The 21,271-nt window shown below is 34.8% G+C and overlaps 1 protein-coding gene across 2 annotated transcripts in view; it reads left to right on the forward strand.

Moving 5' to 3' along the window:
• The window catches only part of LOC116426414 (neural cell adhesion molecule 1), a 211,849-nt gene that overhangs the window by 176,924 nt on the left and 13,654 nt on the right, over positions 1-21,271 (forward strand). For both annotated transcript variants that reach the window (XM_031975292.2, XM_031975293.2), the window contains one exon: positions 3,810-4,176. In XM_031975292.2, coding sequence (XP_031831152.1) covers positions 3,810-4,176 — 367 coding nt within the window. The remainder of the gene's footprint in view (positions 1-3,809; positions 4,177-21,271) is intronic.

Below are 21,271 nucleotides of genomic sequence, written 5' to 3' on the forward strand. Positions count from 1 at the left end.
TTTGTGTGAAGTTAATTTTTCTATTATCAAGGATTGTTTCGTAACTTGCAATTAGCCCACTGTAATTGAGTTATTTTATTGCATTATTTAAAAATAATTCGAAATAAAATATTGTAGGAATCATTATCTTCTTCAATTTTTATATAAAAGCAGAACATGGCTATCACAAAATAATTACATCATTACATTCGAAAGCGTATTTAAACAAAATAAATTACAATTTACAATTAGGAATATGTGTGAATAATACGTTTCGATTAGCATTATTAGTATTAATGAAAATCATATTGATAATAACTGTCACACGGATTGAAGAATTTCCTTTATTCGCTATTTGGTTAAATGCACATTTACATTTCATAGCTAGAGGTATTAATTACAAAAATATATAAATGAAATAATATTCAAACTGTATAAATTTCCTACAGAAATATTTTACTTAAGATACAATTAAACCAGACAATGATTACATGAATACTTACTTCACTTGTCTTCTGCAACAATTAGTTTATTACGTACTAACGAAAAATTATTCCCAAACAATTAATTTCTATGCTGTTATACAAAAAGAATATATGGTTGTTGTTTAAGCATTTTGTAAGAGTAGCATTATAATTTTAGGAAAGCCATTTAAATAATGATAAAAGTTTTCTTCATTAACGTTTCGCGATCTGTATTCTATACATTTTGATCCGTGTATTTACTATTCCGCTTCCTGTGCGTAACTTTTATTTGAGGGAAGATGTAAAAATACAACTCTGAGTTCTCGACTGACAAACACGTTCCGGGCATCAACACGTTTTCACCATTTACACCGTGATGCTTGTGTACCGGTGTGAGTGACTAAACTTGAGTGATATTTTCTGAACGAACGAACCGAGGGAAATAAAACTTGATATGTGACTTCAGCTGTCGTGGCGCGGGAACGGTATTGTTAGTAATGCAAGGAAACAAAATTACACTACAAGCCCGGAAAAATGACAGAATACATTAGAAAACTTGTCATTTTTCTTTTTAACGCAGTACTTCTGTTACAATACAGTATCATTTAACGACATGAAACTAGTTTTTGAATTTCTTTAAAAAATTCAACATTTAACGAACCTAATATTTTATTTGCTTTTGTAGTGTTTCTTTGCTATATGTGTTATTCTTTAACGCTGATATGTATCCTGCTTTCCTGATTTTGATATTTATTTTCCTCTTCAATTTTCATCTTCATGAGTTGTTAACTGTTTCGTTGATCAACGTTTAAAGCATGCTTGTATTCCTTAATATTGTAGCTTCCCCACATTTCTTGTTGTACGATTACGTTTCTTTTGTATTTTGCGTTTTGTTTGAAATAAAGTGAAGTATACAATTTTTAAGATAATTAAGTTATTATACCAACGAAACATAACGTAAAATACGATTTTATAAAATTACTTATTTCATTTCGCCTTTAACTTTATCACTGGTCATTAATCTTAAACTTTTCAAATAAATTGTAGATAATAGAGAACAGATTTTTCTGTATATAATGTTTTATTAAACTGTGCTCAAAAGGTGGCAATATTCTCTTTCGATACATATTTACATAAATGATCTTACTAACATACAGCAATTTTCACTAATCAATTAGTGTATGTGAAATGCAAATATGATAAAATATTTACACTAATGCAAATAGAATTGCTAAAATATTGATAAATTTTAACCAATAATTCTTTAAACGTGCACCACTTTTACTAATTGAGAAGTTTGTTGCTTGAAGCAACCAGATCGTTATTACTAATCATTTCTTCAATCGAACATCTTTTGTAGTTATTTTTATTTTGTGTTTTTATTTCAAACAGTGTTGTAGATTTATGGTACAGATTAAATCAATTTAGTACTTCACAATACACTGCACATATTTATTTGTTTCCGTACAACAATATACGTGCATTTATAATACACTGAACAAATTCACCAAAGTAAAGACTGTTTGTTACATATTCATACAACATCGCAATTGAAAAGAAGGGTATTGAAATGGTTGAATACCATAAAAATGGATATCTCTGGAAGCGTAGTGTTCAGCAACTAATCTCCAAAGAAATATGTAGCTGAATTCAATATAAAAAAGAATCCTTCCATTTTAAAATAAAGCTAGCTATGAATCAATTGATCTATAGCCATTTTTATTGTTTCTAGTACAACAATCATTTATCCGAATTGTGTGCAAAAATAATTCTTCTAAATCGATGCTTCAATCGATGATAGTAATTAACAATGAACAATTTCATATAATAACATAATTTTTTAAAAGAATTACATTCTTCATATAAATCTAACAAATTTTAACCCTTTACACCTTATAGCTGGCAAGTCTTAAGCATTTTCCAACCAATCAGGAATAAACTAACTTATTGATGATAAGCGTTAAATCTGCCTAATCCCCTTCTCTGTCAGTAGACCCCGCATTTATGCTAATAAGTGTTTCAGTAATGACACGTATCAGCCTCAATCAATCCTATGAATCAAGCTTCATCAATTAATTCAGTCAACACAATACCTCGTGATAGCTACATTGATGTATTCAATCTAAGCGCAGTTACGTACAGCAACGACCACACTCATGCTGGAATTTACGCAAATAAGTATACAAGTACTAACTATTAGTTAAATTCTGAATAGCAGAATGTTTCACGCACTGGCATATTTAAAAAAAATAAAAAAAATAGTAGCTTAACATCGTAACACACGTGTTAGAGAAATATTTGAAATAAAATTTTATTTTATTAATAATATTTCTACCATTGATCATCTAATGTTAATACCCTATTACTTTATCGTGTAAAAAAAATTATTGTGATAATACACTGAGAAATTCGAAGCTACAATGATTATTTTTCTATTCATGTTGTATGATGTTCATTCATTTGGATTTAGGAAACTAGATGTTAAAAAATCTATTATTAGGAAACACATTCGCGTAATTGCATCAATCAAAATCCATTCAAACGCTTACCAAATAATGTTTATAAAATTCAATATGAGTCAAAGTGGCCCGTTCCGTAAATAGAGTGTCAACTCTGCAGTCGAATGTCGGCGTAATGGAGACTTCAAGCTTCCATATCTAATATTGGAAACTGCAAGTGAATATCTTAATTGTTCAACTAACGAGAGATTGACGTGTGGTTTTTGGTTTTAGTACTTAAGACTTCGATGAATAATTCAATTTTGTATGAAAAGAAATGACAGACATTTAAGACAGTCTCGTTCATAAAGAGTTAACACTTAGCCAACCGAATGGGGAGATCTCCCACTTTTCTCTTAATAACGCATTGTCATTTATTTTGTTTATTTTCCTTTTGTTATTTAGTCAATCTTGAACTGAGGATATTCGCGATTTATTAAACTCCTTTCTCGCTTTTGTAAAGTATAATTTTCAATGAAATTTATCAAAAGAATTTAATTAAAGTTAATAACAAAAGTTATGGTTATATTTCTCTTCTCAGACGGTTGCTAAAGTGTTTGTTGCTAAAATAGAAAATTGTCGACTGTCAACGCGTTGGCTGCCATAGTGGTCACCGTTGTCCGGAGCTTCCAGATTGTTCTCGAACAATTACAACAAGAAAATTTATGTCGAATAAAAATATTTCCTAATTAAGTAATTTAATAATTGTGTAATATGAGTACTGTAATAACAATTCATTAATAAGTATTTCTAACACAATTCGCCTCTATTCTAAAAGAATAAGTATTACAAAGCGGTCGAAATTTTCATGGCAGTCAGCGTGTTAAAGATTAATACGATATTTAAATGTAACTGTTCGATTTCGCAGGTAATAGCGGCGGGTCGGCCATACTCTCTCCACAACTGTAGTGTGACAGAGATGTCAGCGCCATTGGACGCGGAAGAACTCAGCGCGAAATCTGGCACCGGGCTGCTGGTGCGTTGCTTGGAAGGTTACGACGGCGGTCTTCCGATTTTCAGCTATCAACTGGAGGTCGTCGCCGATGAAGACGGCGGGCCGATTTTGCTGAACAAAACCGTGCCTGTCAACTCGAACGGACCGAGTTTCGAGGTCGCGGGTCTAGCCACGGGAAGAAGTTATCGACTTTTTTTGTACGCGATTAATGCGAAGGGGAGGAGCGATCCTGCCATTCTCGAGCCAGTGACCCTGAAAGGTGTCGCCATGTACACGACCGGTGAGTGCATTGACTTTCTAATATGACTGGTATTTTAACTGACGCGTTTGACGGATGCTAAATTAGCTTGTCGATAAGAGACACAGTCGTTAGGCGGATTTCCATGAACATTTCCGACAGTGTCTACCATTCATTAAGAACAGGGAGTCGTTCGAGACGGATTCGCGTATCCGACAAATGTAAATACACTGAGGTGAATGCCCTCAATTCTGTTATTACATGATAAATGCATTCCGCGCAGAACAATTCGCGTGAAAGGATATACTGTGTTTATGGAATAGTAGAGATTGGTTCTACATCTAAGAAATTAGAAAAGTAATAAAATAAGCCATGTGGAAATTCGTGTTAGAATTTGTGCCAGGGTGGCGAATAAAATTAAATCGTCTGAGGTGAAACATTTTTTCTAATTTCATTGCTCCGTTGCTAAACTGTGATGCATGATGGAGATTTTGAATCAAACTTAATAAACTTAATAATGATTTTAGAAGATACATAACAATTGTTTTATTAATTCCTTACGAAATGATATCTGAATTATGACGAAAATTGAATTGAATTTAGGTATGAGTATTTATTATTAAATTCAATATTTGATTCATTATACAATTCATAATGATCAAAGGCATTTTTATGATTTTATTAATATAAATATTCGATCTTGAAAATAAATATACATGTACAGCTAACATGGAATATGTTTTTACGCAGAAATCATTTTTGTCAATATAAATATCAACAAATTCATAAAGTAAGGATTTAAGGGTTCCTTACAGTTTGTGATCTCTCGAAGAATAAGTACCCATATTGATTTATTTTACAGAGAGCAATGGCTTTATAATATTTTCTTCATTTTTTTACAACTTTAATAGAATATTATGAAGTATTCAAATAACAATTTTGTACTTATTGAAATTTCTTCTTCGAAAGTTATAAGTGCATTTATGAAACTCCTTTAATTTTAGATGATTACTCGTCGGGAAACAAATGAGCAGATCATATCTAATGTTAATAAATTGAATCCTTTTTTGTTAACGACGTTAATCACTAATGTTGAAAATTATTTACATTCTAGAAATGATAGGACTTAGAAAAATGTTCTTTTATGGTTTCAAAAAACGCTTAATAATGTTTTCGATAAGTTATAATTAATAATACAAAACTCATTACGATTTTTTACAAGTTTTTGAAAAATGTTTCATAACGTTTGACAGATTCATATTCGTTGCTTTCGTTAAAATATTCTCATTCATCGAGACATACAGAAACAAGAAGACATAAAACAAGATGAATGAAACTTTTTATTCACGATGCATTATTTCACCTGGCACTAAGTTATTTATATTATCGAGTTCTGGGAGGTGTCATGAAGTTTTCTCGTTAGCGACGATGATTATTTTCGTATTATCTCTTAAGCTAAAGGAGAAAAAAAGCTTGCGAAAACTAGGACGTTCGCGGAACGAAACTTCTTGCCATTGATAAAAACAGAAGAAAAGGGAAGAAAAGTCCCGGCCGTGATACCGTTTCTCAATCACAAGCTCTGTCCGATGAAGGAAGTAGTTACTGATTGGGATGAGCAATAAATTGGAAGATATAATTGGAGAAGAAATCCAGGTCTTCATATTGAATATCGGACCTCTTGGACCTCGAATGGATTCTCTTTTCGGATCATTATTCTTCGTTAAAGGCTATGTTGATTAATGTTATCGGAATTCTTTGTTCCTTAGACTGACATGCAGTCACAACTACCCTAGTTTTATACCGTCGAAAAACCTGTGTCCAATCGTTCGCAATATTTCATTATACGTGCTGTGCAGCTATATTTGAGATGAATACATTTTCAATTTCATTGTTATTCTTTTTATCGTGACTTGTATTATGAGACATTCGTCAGCGTTTTACAGAGTTAATTTTCATAGTGATATAGTATAAGATCGACAGCGTATACATTAAAAAAGTACGTATCTACTAAATTCAATGAATATAATAAAATAAATAAAAGAATATACATGCATAAAGCAGACTTTGATAAAAATTTATATTTACTCAATCTAAGCTACTCGATTATTTTATAATTCCTTCATCAATGAACTCATTCCACTAAAAATAAAATCTTTACTAACCTTTGTTAGAGATTTTATTTCAATGGAATGGAAGTATGAATATACATACAAAAATATAGGTGAACACACAACATAAATAACACAAACAAAACCGTCAATAATGGTAGATAAACACTCGTGCAGCTGCATATAACAAACACAAGGCATATCACCGCTAGCAGTAATCCACACGAGCAGTTGACGTTAACTTTAACTACTAAACAAAAACAAAGGCATAGAATCGTATACGCACATAACAAAGCGCGAAAAGCCCGGCAATTAAAAAAATAAAGTACGGAACCAAGTGAACGTCATGCGTGCGAAATGCAGTTTCATTCCATGCGTTGTTGAAATTCATTTAATAAAAAACGAATGGGGGCTGGCAATGTCTACCCCCGTCAAGAGTCCGCACAATGGTGACACAACGCGCCGGCGGCGGTCGGTTGGCTTTTGAAAAATGATATGGCCGGCAGAAAAAACGCTGAACCCCGTTTTTGACGGTCAATTAACACGGCTCGCGCGTGGCTGTTCGCAGCAAACTTCGACCACGCCTATTATGCCCGTGATAGGTGACACAAGGACGGTGGATATGATTGCAATTGCGCAAATAGTCCGTGCGGACGCGTCAGTACTGCAATTAGTCGGTTAACCGACCCTCAAACCCATCCCGTCACCGAACCTCCGCCACCCCGTCGCTCCTACCAACCCCCATAAGGGAACTTGGATGTGGTCGGGGCCGTAGCCAGCTGCTCGCGTGCGCGGAACCGAAGGAGAGACGTGGGCCCCGGCTTGTAACGCTGAACGCAGCGCGACGCAACCGCAGGTATCGAACTCTGCGGACCTTGCAATTAACAAAACAGATTACTCTCAATCAACGAACACCTATATCTTCCTATGTTCATGTGTCGAGACTGTTTCACCGGCTTTCAATGCTCTTCCACGGCCACCAATCCTCCTGCACCCCTTGAAACGAGCCGTTTATGTTAAATACCAACACTTCCCGTTCGAACGTCCATTCATACTCGGCTTGGTTATTTCCGAACTAGTTACGGCGAGCTATACGTGTACGCTATTACGGTTTGCTTGGGAACCGGTAGGGAATGTATCGGGTTTCTTTGAATACGGCACAGGTGGACGGGAGTGTTCGTGCAGCGGAGAAATTGTGGAAGAGGTAGGTGCCATTGGTGCAGAAGTATATTTATTGTAATGAATTTTGCGATATGTATGTATTAACAGCTTCTCCTACAATATCAGGACTCGTGATGAAAATTTTCAGTCGAATTCGGCAAATCTAAATGGTATTTATTTTTCGTCCTTATTTGTTTATTCTTTGTATATATTTTATCGAGTACAGATGTAAAAGATATCATACGGCTAGCAGTTAACCCTATGGCTTGTAATACTGAGTGGGATTCGTGGCGAACTTTTGAAGAACTGAATCCAATATAAATACAAGTATTATTGTACTAGCGAAATCGCTAAAACGAAAGGCTTTTTATTATCGTCGTCGGTATGGAATAATGTTCACAATCAACCTTACCCTAAACGACATGTTTGACACGATGGAAAGTTATTGATAACACACAGCCGCGGGAGGGCAGTGGGTTAATTCAGTTTACCGCACGATTTCCAGGGCGATCAACCATAAGGAGTCCCAAAGCCGCTATCTGACCTATCCTCTTGCCTTTTCGTTCCCGCCGCCTCGCTCCTTCTTATCTAATTCCAGCACGTCTGACTTTGCACAACAACCTGACCAGCGTGCGGGGGTGGCGAGCTGCAAATATTGATTTGACGACCGCAAGCTCGCAGCGCTGATTTGCCCGAATGACAGCCCGGCAGGCCGGTCGGCCGGTGCGACCAATTTGCGGCCTTTCCGCTTTGTCCGTGTTTGATGGAACATCATCGAGGTCAGTTCACCCAGAAAGACGCGGCGCGGGCCCTTTGTGCCGACTTTCTTCGCGCGATCAATGCCCCTATTCCTTCGAGGTGCTTGTATTTTTGTCAAAGCTTTTATCCCACGCGTATAAAAGTCGCCGCGCGAGGAAGTGATCCGAGAAGAGCTAATTCTTTGAGGGTTACTCGTGAAAATACATTTGCCAGGATCTTCTTCTCCTCGATTGTGCAAGGATCAATAGCATCGGAAACCTTTCATACGAGGAACTCTGATGTCCCGTGACCGATTTTGGGGACAAAGAGGTAGATCCGATTTGGGAATCGTGAGTTAATGAACAAATATCGATTCGGAGAATATTTTACGAAGCTGAATATGTTGGAAGATATTTGGAACGTACTGGGCGTAATTTATAATTCAGATGGAATAGATGTGATTCTAAATAGAAAAGTCAAACATATAAAATATGTTTATTTCTTAATATTTAAGTGGTTTTATTTGGGTTTTCGCTTTTGAGAAAATCAAGCTTGAATGTTTGTCGGTACTTATGTATAATATTTAGTATGTTTGGCAAAGGAATATTTTGTATATGAAAATAAGTAACGAAAATAAAGAATATTTTATTTGAAATCTTGTTTGAAACAATGAGTTTGAATTCTTCTATCGTTTAGTTAAATAAGGTTGACACATTTTTAAAATGGCTTTCGTAGGAAACGAGATTGTAAATGAAAAAACTCGTTTTATATTTCTACTTGATTGTTTATTTGAAATAACTACATCGCCCACAAGTTAATAAAAGAAGTCTACTGTTGCAGACAAATAATGTTAAACAGACAATTCGAAAATAATGGTTTAATAGATTTCAAATTACGCGCTAACTCTTTGCGCTCGAAAGTTAGTCACTAAAAATATTCAACATTTTCCAGTGAGTGTAAATGACATTTCTTGAAACTAATTTAACTCTCGCCGTACCTCGCATAAGTCGCTTCAGCCTTCAAGTTGATAAAACTCACTTTTTCTTACAATTTATTGTTCATATCATAAAATAATAAAATAAAGGTTAAAAATCTGTGTGCAGACAAGATCCGATTATAGATTCCCGTGGACCCTTATATTATCTGGAAAATGTCATTCCATTTCAATATTCCGCATATTAATAAATTATACAAAGTTCAATATTAAACATCAAACTTCAGCTGCATGAATGCAAAGTACATATTACTCCTCTGCTATTAATTATTCTGCCTTAAAGCAGACGTTGACATAAAATAAAGCTAGAAATTTCTCCTATTTCCAATAAATTATTAATAACAAAGTAGTCAGATCGATCCCAATTCAGAAATAAATCATATGGGTGTAACTAGAAAAGATTAGAAGAGAGCAAAGCGTTTCCTCCGGAGTCTACCGGTGGACTCGTTAGCAAGGCATTCTGGTAGACCAGTGTCTTAGACGCCAGAACGAGTGGAAGTAGGCTTAACGGAATGATATATTATACAATTTCATGGAAAGGAGCTACTAGCGGGGAAGGCCTAATAAGGCGTGTTGGCGGATAACCTCTATGTCTACCGCCACAAGTCTCTTCCCGACTGTAAAGGCTAAAACCCTCACAATCAAAAGCACCGATGTTTCATCTCCGAATCCCAGGCAACACCTTACAATTGTATTCAAGGACGTCTGGGTCTGTCGTCTGCGACGTATCCTGCCAAATATCCGGCAAATCGAGTGAAGGGAAGACACTCGAGAGACGCGGCGTAATTCCAAGGGGGACGAAAAACAAATGATAGAACCAACGCGGAGCGACGCCCGTATCCACTGCCGCGAATCGAGGCGAAGGCGCAAAACGACGGGATGTGCTCAGAAAAGCAGAGATCCGAAACGGGTCGGTTCTCGGCCGCGGGGACACCGGGCGTGAGCTTGAATTGCGGCCGAAGGAGACGGGCTCCGAGCTCCATCGGCGGCAGAAGTTCCTTCTGTCGGGCGAACGGGAAAAGAAAAACGGTGACCCGACACGGCGTAACGCGACGGTGCAAGAAAATGAACGCGGCGAATGAAAGGCGGCGACGGAGGCGAAGCTCGAAGAGAATTACAGTTTCCCAGCCGGTTTTCCATTTCGCGGCGGTGGCCGTTGAATGATCACCGGCTAATCCATTAGGAAAATTAAGCACGGGGTAAGGCTCCTTCCCTTATTCCTGACGGGGCAACGTGTCCTCGGCTCTTTGTTAGACCCGACCGGTCCCGCGAATTGCGAAATAAGAAATAAGGCTGCTTCTTTTTTAAGCGCGAGCCTAGCGCCGAGCGGGCGCTGACGAGGAAGAGATAACGGGAAAGGGGAGACCTGAGAAAAACCGTGAGCACGAAAAAAAGGAGATAAGATATTTGAGATGAGGGAACGAAAAGGAGGTGATAAATAGTTATTCTTCTTTCGTGTTTTTTTCTTCTGCTTTCCTCTTTTCCGCGCTTCTTGCTGTTCCCCTATGGAGACCGTGAAAGACGAATTTTCTGCGGAAATTCCGGAGGATGTTGCGTGTAAATACTCGTGTCATGTGTGATAAATAAATCATTCTTATTACGTATTTGTCGGTTGATGGTCGTTTATTATCTGTTTCCTTGTTTTGTAGTTATTGATATCTTGAGAGTGTTAAACGTCCTAAATGATTTTTTAAACGACTAGCTTCATTTGAATGTTATAAAGAATATATGGAGAAGGTGAAAAAATGTATTGTTAGAATTTTTATTAGGATCATATATTAATTATATTACGCTTGGTTGTTCTCATGTTTACGTAAATGCCATTGCAATCACTGATGACAAACAGTCTGAATTGCTTGAAAACAATTATAATATCAAAAATAACTGATGTTGAATGAAAATATTTAATAATGTCAGTTAGTTTATAAAAGCGTAATATAATGATTGTGATGCCAAATAATTAGTAATTGTGCCTACTTATTTTTGCCACATAAGAATAAGTGTTATATAAAATGTTCAAGATTTTCATAGTATATAGTGTGTTAGATTATTTTTAATATATGTTTGCTATATTGTGTTTTTTTAATATGGAAAATAAATGGTGGAATATTATGATACGTATTACTTAATGAAACATACGTTGAAATATATTGGGTACCGGAATACATGAAAATAAATTTTATTATTTTTACAATAAATGAGAAATGTAGCAGTATAGTACTAACTGTCAATTAAAAGCAAGTTAAAAACAGAGTATCGCTTACCCAAAAATAAATTTTATCGTGTTTTTAAGGTAAATGAGATATGTAGGAATGCAATAACAATTATTGGTTAATGAAAGTGAAATTGAAATATACAATATGAATAATATAAAAATAAATTACACGTAAAATTTAGCGTTGAATTCACCTTAATTATTCTTCCCTTGCTGTTTGTGTTATCTTTCGTCAATGTTGAAAATAAATTGAAATACTGTAATAATGTTGGTTAGCAGAAGGTATTTTAACTTACTGGATATCGATTATGCAAAAATACATTGTGTATGAGAAATAACTAATAATACGGATATAATTACACATACTGCTAAGCTTGTATATAATATTTATTCATAAAGTCGGAATATTTTAAATTCATGGTTCGCTGTACTACATCAATCTATATTTATAAGTGGTTTTCTTCTTATAATGAAATCGATCTATGAACTCCACTGAAGTTTTGAGTGAGTGTTCTGTCCGTAATGGATCTGACGGTTCGAATATTATAATTTCTGATATCAAAGCAGAAAAGTTTCGCCTCGCATAGTCTCCTAAATTTTTGAAAGAAAGATTCTTCAACTTTCTCGTAACTTACTTCCAGTTTCTTGAAAGTTTTAATCGTGTCAAAATTAGAAAAAAAGTTAGTTAGTTGGGAACTTGTTTTACAAGACTAGCATCCAATTCAATTTCGTAAGAGTTTTAAATTACGCCACGCAAGAGGTTCAGGAAATTAAACGTAAGCAAACACATTTTAGCGAGGAAAAAATATGTCTATAGATAAAACGAATTTTAATTTGTTATTTACAACTAAAAATTTAGAAATATTTCCTGTTTTCAGGCGGACAAGCAAAAGTAGAAAAATTTATATGGTTTTATTTTTTAAAGAAATCCAAATTTATAAGGTAATGATTTATCCTTCCCTAATTTCACATAGACAGTATCATATTTCACTTTGAACAAAATCTCTGACATCCCTGGCAAAAAGTGATTGACTTGATGAGAAATGGCTCCGAAGTAAATCGAGCGCACATAGGCGTTAATGATGCAAATCGGTTAAGTCATGGATTCTCTGAAAATCTCAGAAAAACATTAGGTTGTAATCTAAGATCTTTGCATGCATAAGTGGGTTTAAATTTATTAAATAATATTTTATGACAACTTTTTTAGCAGGTCATTTACTTCCGCTTATTCTACTACACAGCTGAAAAGATATAATTTTACAAAAATTTCGAGTGTTACATTAGTGAAATTCATTTGCATGCATTAAAATGTAAATGCATAAAATTTATCTGAGGCATTACATGCTCTATGAATATAAAGAAGAAAATTCTCTGACTGTAGCAGCCAATAACGTACGTAAAGTATGTTTCTAATACTCTTGAAGTGAGGACGTGTAAATATTGATTTAAAAAATATCGAACTGTTTACATAAAACTTGAGGACAGTGCTCAGAGAGATTTCACGTTTGACAATGGCTTTTTAAAATCATTGGGAACATATTTTCGAGCTATGACTAAATTATTAGTTAAAACAGTTATAAACAAGATACATAAATGTTCATAGCCATCTTCTAAGACTTGAAAAGATTGTTAAATTAAATACATGAACGCGCAATATTAATTGAGCGACGAACAGCTCACATGAATAAAGCCTTATCAAAAAATCCTTCAAAGTGTTAATATCATTAGCGTTAACATTATCAAAATTTATTACATTATTACTAGTAATATTATTAAGCGTATAAAGAATTAGAGTTTCCAATTTTATACGCTTCGTATAACATTTATAGCTTAGCCAATGAGAGTAAATTGTTTTAAGGTTGCATCAGTAGTGAAGGGTAGGACAAGCGAAGATGGTCAATAAAGAGTTAAGGGAACGAGGGTAAGAAGAGAAGGGTTAGGAATAGAAGGGAGAATGTGAGGAAGTGGAGGATACATAGGCAAGGGTGGAAAGATATATAAGTAGGGGGAGAAGGGCATTCGCCCTGTCCTACTGACTCATCCCTAAAGTCTCCCTCCACCTTGCTTTGCTAAGTAATAAATACAGTTATGAAGAAAAAGTTATGTGGGTTTTCTGAGCCTGGTTTTAGGATAACTTTTCGAATGTTTTTCTTAAGAATTGAAGGAACACATGTTATAATATGTTACAATAAAATTGTTATGTGTGTTTTTATGTGTCTTTCATATTATCAAATTTTATTTACAATGCTATATTATTTATTATTGATTATTGCAACAACTATAGAGTCCTTTATTTTCGAAAGAGTATTCTAACTTTCATATTTTATTTATGTTGTATTTGTTATAAGTTTGAAATAATTAAAATTAAAATCATCTATTTCAAAATGAATTTCAAATTCGAAGCAATTAAAGATAACTGACAAAATTTGGACTATTTTCCTTAATTTAACATCGAGGCAACTATTGTTCCGTGTAATGTATGAATCGGTATTCCCAGTACCTAGAAAATCTTTCATAGTCAGCTGTTCATTTCATAAGTTGTTGAATTTGTATTTAAGTGTACTTAGATACTAATGAAACAAAAAAGTGTACAGTTAATCCGTTGATTTGTAAGTGGAAGTAACATTTGTAGTAAACATTTGTATCGCTTTAAAAAACACTAATATTGTTAACTGTATTGCAATCAAAATATAGTATCTTTTTGTTATTAATATTCAATATTAAAAGTAAATGAAAACTCACGGTAAAATCTGAATTTTGTATCGTTTTTAACGAATTAATACTGATGGAAAAGAGTGTCAAAAGTAACCGTAAAGCAACGGGTTACGAAAAGTTGCTATAAAATAATGGTATTTTTAAAAAATCGATCTTTTGCCCATCGAAATGTCTGTACCCCATTGAAGCCTATCAATGTCCTTGAAATTTCTACGAGATCTTTAGTTGTAAAATAAGTAATCAGATACAAGTGGAAACATTGAAATACACCTATGAGATTCGTTTCTCTCGTTGACCAACACGTATATCGACATCGACCGCAAACTTTCCGACAAGTTTCAACATTCAGTTAGATCAACGTCACGATCGTATGCACGACGGTCGGTTGTTTGGTTCGAAGCCGGCACGCGGATGGTTTTAGAATGCAATTCTTCCGAAATTGGTTTCAGGTTTCCGCGAGATTGCTTCGATTTAGGACGAATTGTCTCGGCTGCCTTAAGGCTAGCCCAGTCGTACGTGGTGTACTTCCGGCCAGTTTAGAACACGGAAAAGTTCCGGCAGATTCGACGACTTCGAAACTCCGCGCAAGAACGGAGTATCCTTTAGCAGAAGCATCGTGTTGTTTTCCTATCTTCTTAGTTGGATCGATTCCTAACCCTTTCCCCCTTTCCACCGTGAAGGATAAGAATGCGAAAGGAAAGAGGAAGAATCAGGTCGCTCAGAGACAACGATTAGGATAGGGAGAAGGATTGACAGAACTGCGATAGAATCGGGAAGGTGCTGGATATTGCGCGTGTAGAGGTTCATTCAAAATTAATGAAAGTTCCATTAACGATGCCATTATGTTATTCATTATTCATTGCCAAATTTAATCTTAATTTTTGAAACTCTAAAAGTAATGACAAATTCGTCAATTGTTGTTTAAATGATTTCACTATAATTCATTGAAGACACGTAACTTGCAAGACTAAAATTCTGACGGCTGAAATATAAAAAGTTGTGTACGAAATATGAAAATGATGTTTCTTCATTGACCATCTAAGTGTTTGAATAGGACTCATTAATGCGTCAGTTAACTACTGACTATTTCTGTCTATAATAAACCCTAATAGTAATGCAACACTGTTTGTAATTTATTGATTATTTTGTATCTACTATAGTCATTTATATTCAATTATAAGGGAAAATAAAATACTGTGTTACAATCAATATTTATCAACAGAAATATACTTAAGTAGAAGAAATTAAGAACAGTCAGACACGGGGGTCTACATAGTCCTGACAAATCAAACGTTTTTTAAACACAAAAACAAGTTTTTTCGAGACTTAATAAACATTTGATTATTCATTATTCTAAGTCAGTTAAGTTTTTAATAAACAACAATATCTTTTATGTTTATTTAGAAGAAAATGTAAATAAATCGAAAACGTAGGATCTTACAAAAGTGTGCAGTCTCTATAGGTACAATAACACAAATAAAATTTATTAATAATTATTTACATAATTATAATAACACTTATGAGTTAACTATTTAAAATGTTAGTAACTATGTTTCTATCGATTATGAACCTTATGTCTACTTTAACAAACATTAAATCAAACGATTCTTTCATCGATCATATAAGAATTTTCACTCTAGTTTCTAGCTACTCCAGTCTTTCACTCTAGAAATGCCGCATGAAAATATTCCTTAATTTTCCATTTGTTACACGAAATTATTCTAGACAAGAATTCCGCACAGCCACGTAGCGAAACAGCGACGCTATGTAAATCTACTGTTCTTCTTCAGTCCTGTCTTTTGATTCACGGGACGTTGCGTTCCGAACGCGTCTGCCATGCCAGAGCCCAGAAATTTTGTTTCAGTCGGAGTGTTGACAGATAGCTCGTATGACAGTTGGCACCTGTCACCCACCGAAGCGTCCGCATAATGATTTCAAGTGCCGCGCACTTCGCGACTTTCCGTGTGGCAGAAGGATGCAACTGTCCACTCGTTTTTGTTTCACCGCCGTTGCGCCTGCATTGTTTATGCAACCGGAACAAAGTGCACGGTCAACACGGCGTCACGATAGGAGGGTGTCTTAAGTGCATTCAAATTCCATTCTCGAGAACAGCACTCATAAAGGACGAGGAGCTATTCACTTAAAATCCCCGACTAGTTTCTCCGCGTTATTTACTGTCGCTCTTCATTCATTTCGAGATAATAAAATTTTAATGAGGAATCAACTAGTTAACGTTGTCGGAATTCTTCTATTTATCGAAACTAATTACTCGCAGCGATGTTGTGTATTATTTACAAATGGCGGACAATGTTTCTTGGCTATTCGTTAATTATTCGTATTTTAATAATAGAACTAACGAGCATTTAATACGATTAACATGGAATCTTTATAAAAATTGCATGAGCAGATACTTTCGGTTTCTTCAAATATTCATTACAATGTTCAAGGAAGATTGTTTATTTTCAACATCATTTCGGATATTTAATATTTTTAAGATATCAATAATTGTAAAATATGAAAATTGAAATTATCCATTTTGACTGGTATTCATTGCAAATGGTTATCTGTTATCTGTGGTGGTGTTATGTTTTGCATTGAAGTAATCACAATTTTTTAATTATTCGTCTATTACATAAGCTATTTAAAAATGGAAGTTAAATCGTACAATTTTTACAATTCCTATTAGATATTTGAATTTAGCGATTTATGCTAAGTTTAGTATTTATTTTCTGAACTATTACAACTGTCTGTTATCTTAACAATATTTAATTATTTCTTTTAAAAATACTTTATATCATTTTTAACCATTTAAAACACTGTACTTAGAATTCACTGTATTTAAAAAATTGTGTTATAAGTATACTTATATAATCATATTCACTAAGAGAAATAGATATAATTTAATTAATTCAGGTTCAAAAGTAAATTTTCTGTTCAACATTTAACATTTAACACGTAACATTTCTGTCACCCGAGCAACGAGTGGCTGTGCTAAGAATTTGACGGGTGTTATTATTCGGTTATTAGTCGGTTATTTCCACTATAAAAGGCAAGTCCCAGCACAGTGTGTTGTCTTTGCAACGAATTTCCCGTCGTAACTGGCAACGTGGCAGCAAGGTGTATCAATATTTGGCAAGAGTTGACGTGGCGTTACCTGTTCCTGTCATTCCTTCATTATTTGCTTCAGTTCCTGCCACAATTAGTAGTAGGGCGGTAGCTAGCGCAGCTCGCGAGTTTCTACGCAAATAGTCCACGGAACGTATTTAAGCCGGTTGAGTATGTTTGGACCACCAATGGGAATATTTCAGACGCGAGTCTCGAGATCCTATTTTATAGTTGAACTTGCATACCGTTAAGTCACACTTCTTTAATGATATTTTTCTGTAAATATTAGGTAACTGCGTATGTCTCGTATAATGTTACATGAAAATAAAGCAGAGCGATTAAAAAATCTTCTTCTAATATTTTTGTATTAATTACCAATTGCACGTTTTTTTAATATTCTAGCTGTAACGCTACACTCACATTAATTTCAATTATAATCTTAGTGTTACTAATGAAAATTAGTTCGATTTCGTTAATTTATTAAGTGTATTCATTGAACATACAAGTGTAACATTACAACATAATCTATATGTAATTGACTAACCGTATTGAAATAGCATTAAAATAAAAAACGAAAGAAGTTTTCCGAATTACAATCTTTGTATTCATATTATAATAAAATTTTTATATTTTTTCTAGAATTAAACATTTAGACTGAAATTAAATTAAAGGCCTACTTATTTTATAGAACAATTCAAATTCAACGGTTCAAATAATCTAATATTCAGGCTACGGATTTTAAAACTTAATTCAATTTGTTGGTTTTATAATGAAATATTGTATTAGTTTTATTTAACTATGACAATAAGTAAACACAATGTCTGTTTGGTACAATCGGATGTAATGAGCAATTACATTAACTCATTTTATAAATATTGTCATGAAGATTGAAATCTACTTTTCTTTTTAATATGATTATAGTTTTATCCAGTCGAATCCATAGATACATAGGTGTCATTGCTAATTCTATTTTTAATCCAATCTAACGAGACAACTACCCCCTTCAACCTAAATAAAGCTTAACCTCTTAACTGTGAAATTTAGTTTGAAACATCTCTCGTCCTGCGCGGAATAAAATCAAAACATAAAGCATGTGCTCTTCAAACGCAGGACGAATGCACCTAGGGTATAGTTTAGTGAAAAACCAATGCAGAACAAAGAAGGATTACATGTTTACAAGGAAAAATAAGGAATTCATCGTTGAAAGAATGAATATCATTTAAAGTTTTAAGATGACGTGTATACTCGTCAAACGTAGTTATCTGGTTAATAAAAGAAGCAAACATAAATCCAATTCCAATTTTCACAAACTAATGTACCCACCGAAAATTCGTATTTATATAAAAATCCGCGGTGTCTATAGAACGCGAAACAATAGGCGGAACGGTACGTTCCGCCGGCGTCATGGCGAAGCGAACAAAAGGGTGCGCCAGAAAAAAAAAAGCTCCGAGCGAGGCATAGAGATGTTAAAAGCATCAAACGTTTCCGATCGAATCGTCGCCGCTGCCTGCGCGAAAAACCGCAACCGTAAAATGTTCTACGATTCGTAGGAATCGCGATTCAGATCAATCGCCGGTGTATTGTGCACGGTTACGCGGATATCCGAACACTCCTCTTCCTCGCGTAATGCGCGAGTTTATCAGCGGCGAGAATTGAGAGCGAGCCAGTCAAATTGCCATATTTTCTTCTTTATGCCTCGGCAATTTCGGTTTCACCATTTTCCACGGTGATCGATTAATCTCCTGTCGAGCGTGTTCCGGCGCCGCGCAGGCCGGCCAGAAGGGACAGCGCCGACGAGCAACCAATTTCACGGCGCAAAAAGTTTAATTACAGACGATACGGGGGACATATCCAGGTATAAACAACTGTCTGCACATCGTTTCGGAAGAAAAACAGCGGGGACCTAGCTTTCTCTGCTTTTCCCCCGTAAATCCTGGCTCGGACGGAGCATCCATCCAAGACGCAACGACTACTGGTCGCTGACACTGTTCAGTCGTCTCTTCTCTGTTTCTATTTCGACCTCTTTTTATTTTCTATTTCGCCGCAGGTCGATTCGCGAGTTGGAGTTTAAATTGGTCCTCTTTCAACCCACAATCAAAATCTAATCAAACTTTAACGAGTACCACGAACGCTCCCTAGACACTCGTCCGGCACGGGGATTTCGCGGTGGTGCGGTCTCCAACGGCACGGAAGATAACAGAAGATTTACAGCTTCCCACCCTTAGCTTTTTTTTTAATTTCGACGATTCCTGGTATTGTCGAATATGGGCGATTGGAGAGATGCAACACCTGAATTAAATTTTACCTATCGGTTCAACTCATTCTTTTTTCTAGCGCGCTCGTTAGTTCGATAACCTACAATCGGATTTTTCAGACTTACGCGGTTTACACCGGATCTGCTTCGATCAGACACTGGTTACTTGGTTCCTTTCACTACTTGACGTACTAAGCCCTTGCCCTACAATATCGTGGCAGAATCGTGACGAAGATTTCAAACAGAATTTAACAAATATAAATGTCATTTAATTCTTACAAGTCCGAATTGAATATTATTTTTCTATTATTAATTGTTATGTTTCTAGGTAAGGGTAAATATAGAATAATTGTAAAACTTTCCTCTTTTTATAATGAATTATGAACAATAAAATATTTCTGTTGAGCGCAATTGGGAAAGAAATCATAGGGCAAGGGGTTAACTGTGCTGGTTTTCTTTGGATCTCTTTCAATCGAATGATTGTCCTTATGAACGTTACGTTTATTTAGCGTTTTTTAATATATTTTTATTTAATAAAATTACCTTAACAGTTTTCTATTTACTTTTCTGTTTGCATGTCTGAACATGGGTGTCACAGTATACTTAGGAAATACTTTTTGAACGCTATTTTCAGAAAATTGACGTTTAAGAAGGTTAATTTAGTTGACTGGTGAATTTTATCTTCAAAAATTAATATACTAGCATAAATGTCAGTATTACAATTGACATTTTGAAATATTGCGAAGAAACAGCTTGATTTCATTAGAAACATTTAATTTGAAACGAACGAAACAACGTTTGGCCGAACGATTATACTTGGTATTACATAAATAAATTACGCAGGGAAACGTTTCTGTGCTACTGTTGCAACGGCATTTAATTGAATTCAGCAGAATACTGTGGTTAAATGTTCCATAGTGTGGCAACCTCATTGAGCCGCATCGCGAAATTTCTATTCATAGCAATTTCGCATTTCTTCCGCGTGGTTGTTAAAAATATAGTACAGCCACGTTCCTATTAATTGCACACGGAAGGCGGGGAGTGGAATTTACCCATGTATGCGACAGCAACTCGATGAACAGCGAACTTACTCCGATTATTCGTGCGCCACGGTTTCCTGGATCCTCCTTTTGCATTACATTTCATTCGTATACTTACAGGACCTTGTTGATAATTACTTTTCCTAGAATTCTAACGCGGCCATAATGACAAGCTGGCGGTTTCCGTGAAAATACCTGAAATTCGTTCTTTGTAAAGTAATATTAAAACTTGTACATAGAAGCGACGAAACATAACTAACGGCGTAAACAAATATTTTCTGTCATTTAAATTTATAATTAAATGTATCAAGTTCGTTGAAATTGTGACAAGAATTTTGTGTTTACGAATAATCTTATTTCATATCTTTCTAATAATTATAGTTGTAATATTTCGTAACGACTCACGTAGTATAAGATAATTATATAGTCTGCGATTTAAGACGATAAATACATAACTAATAATAATTTTTTTTAAGACATTGTAATTATGAATATGAATAGCTAGAATTTTTAATAAAACTTCTTTAGTTATCATTACAGTACACATATATGTGATTTGCGAACAAATTCGTGACAACAGAATATACATTAGTTTTCGAACAAAGAGAATTCTGAATTGAATATAAAGTAGGTATTATATTCTTCGAGCTGAATCTCTCATTGTTTATCATTTATTGGAAAAATAAAATGTTTTATGCACTGGTGCTTTTAATTGAAAGACCAAATTTATCTTCAAACGATCGTAGATTATAATTACTATAAAAATAAACGACAGAGGCGCAAGCATCAGAATGCTTAATGTGATAC

The sequence above is a fragment of the Nomia melanderi genome, chromosome 8 (genome assembly GCF_051020985.1).
Source record: "Nomia melanderi isolate GNS246 chromosome 8, iyNomMela1, whole genome shotgun sequence".
Classification (NCBI taxonomy): domain Eukaryota; kingdom Metazoa; phylum Arthropoda; class Insecta; order Hymenoptera; family Halictidae; genus Nomia; species Nomia melanderi.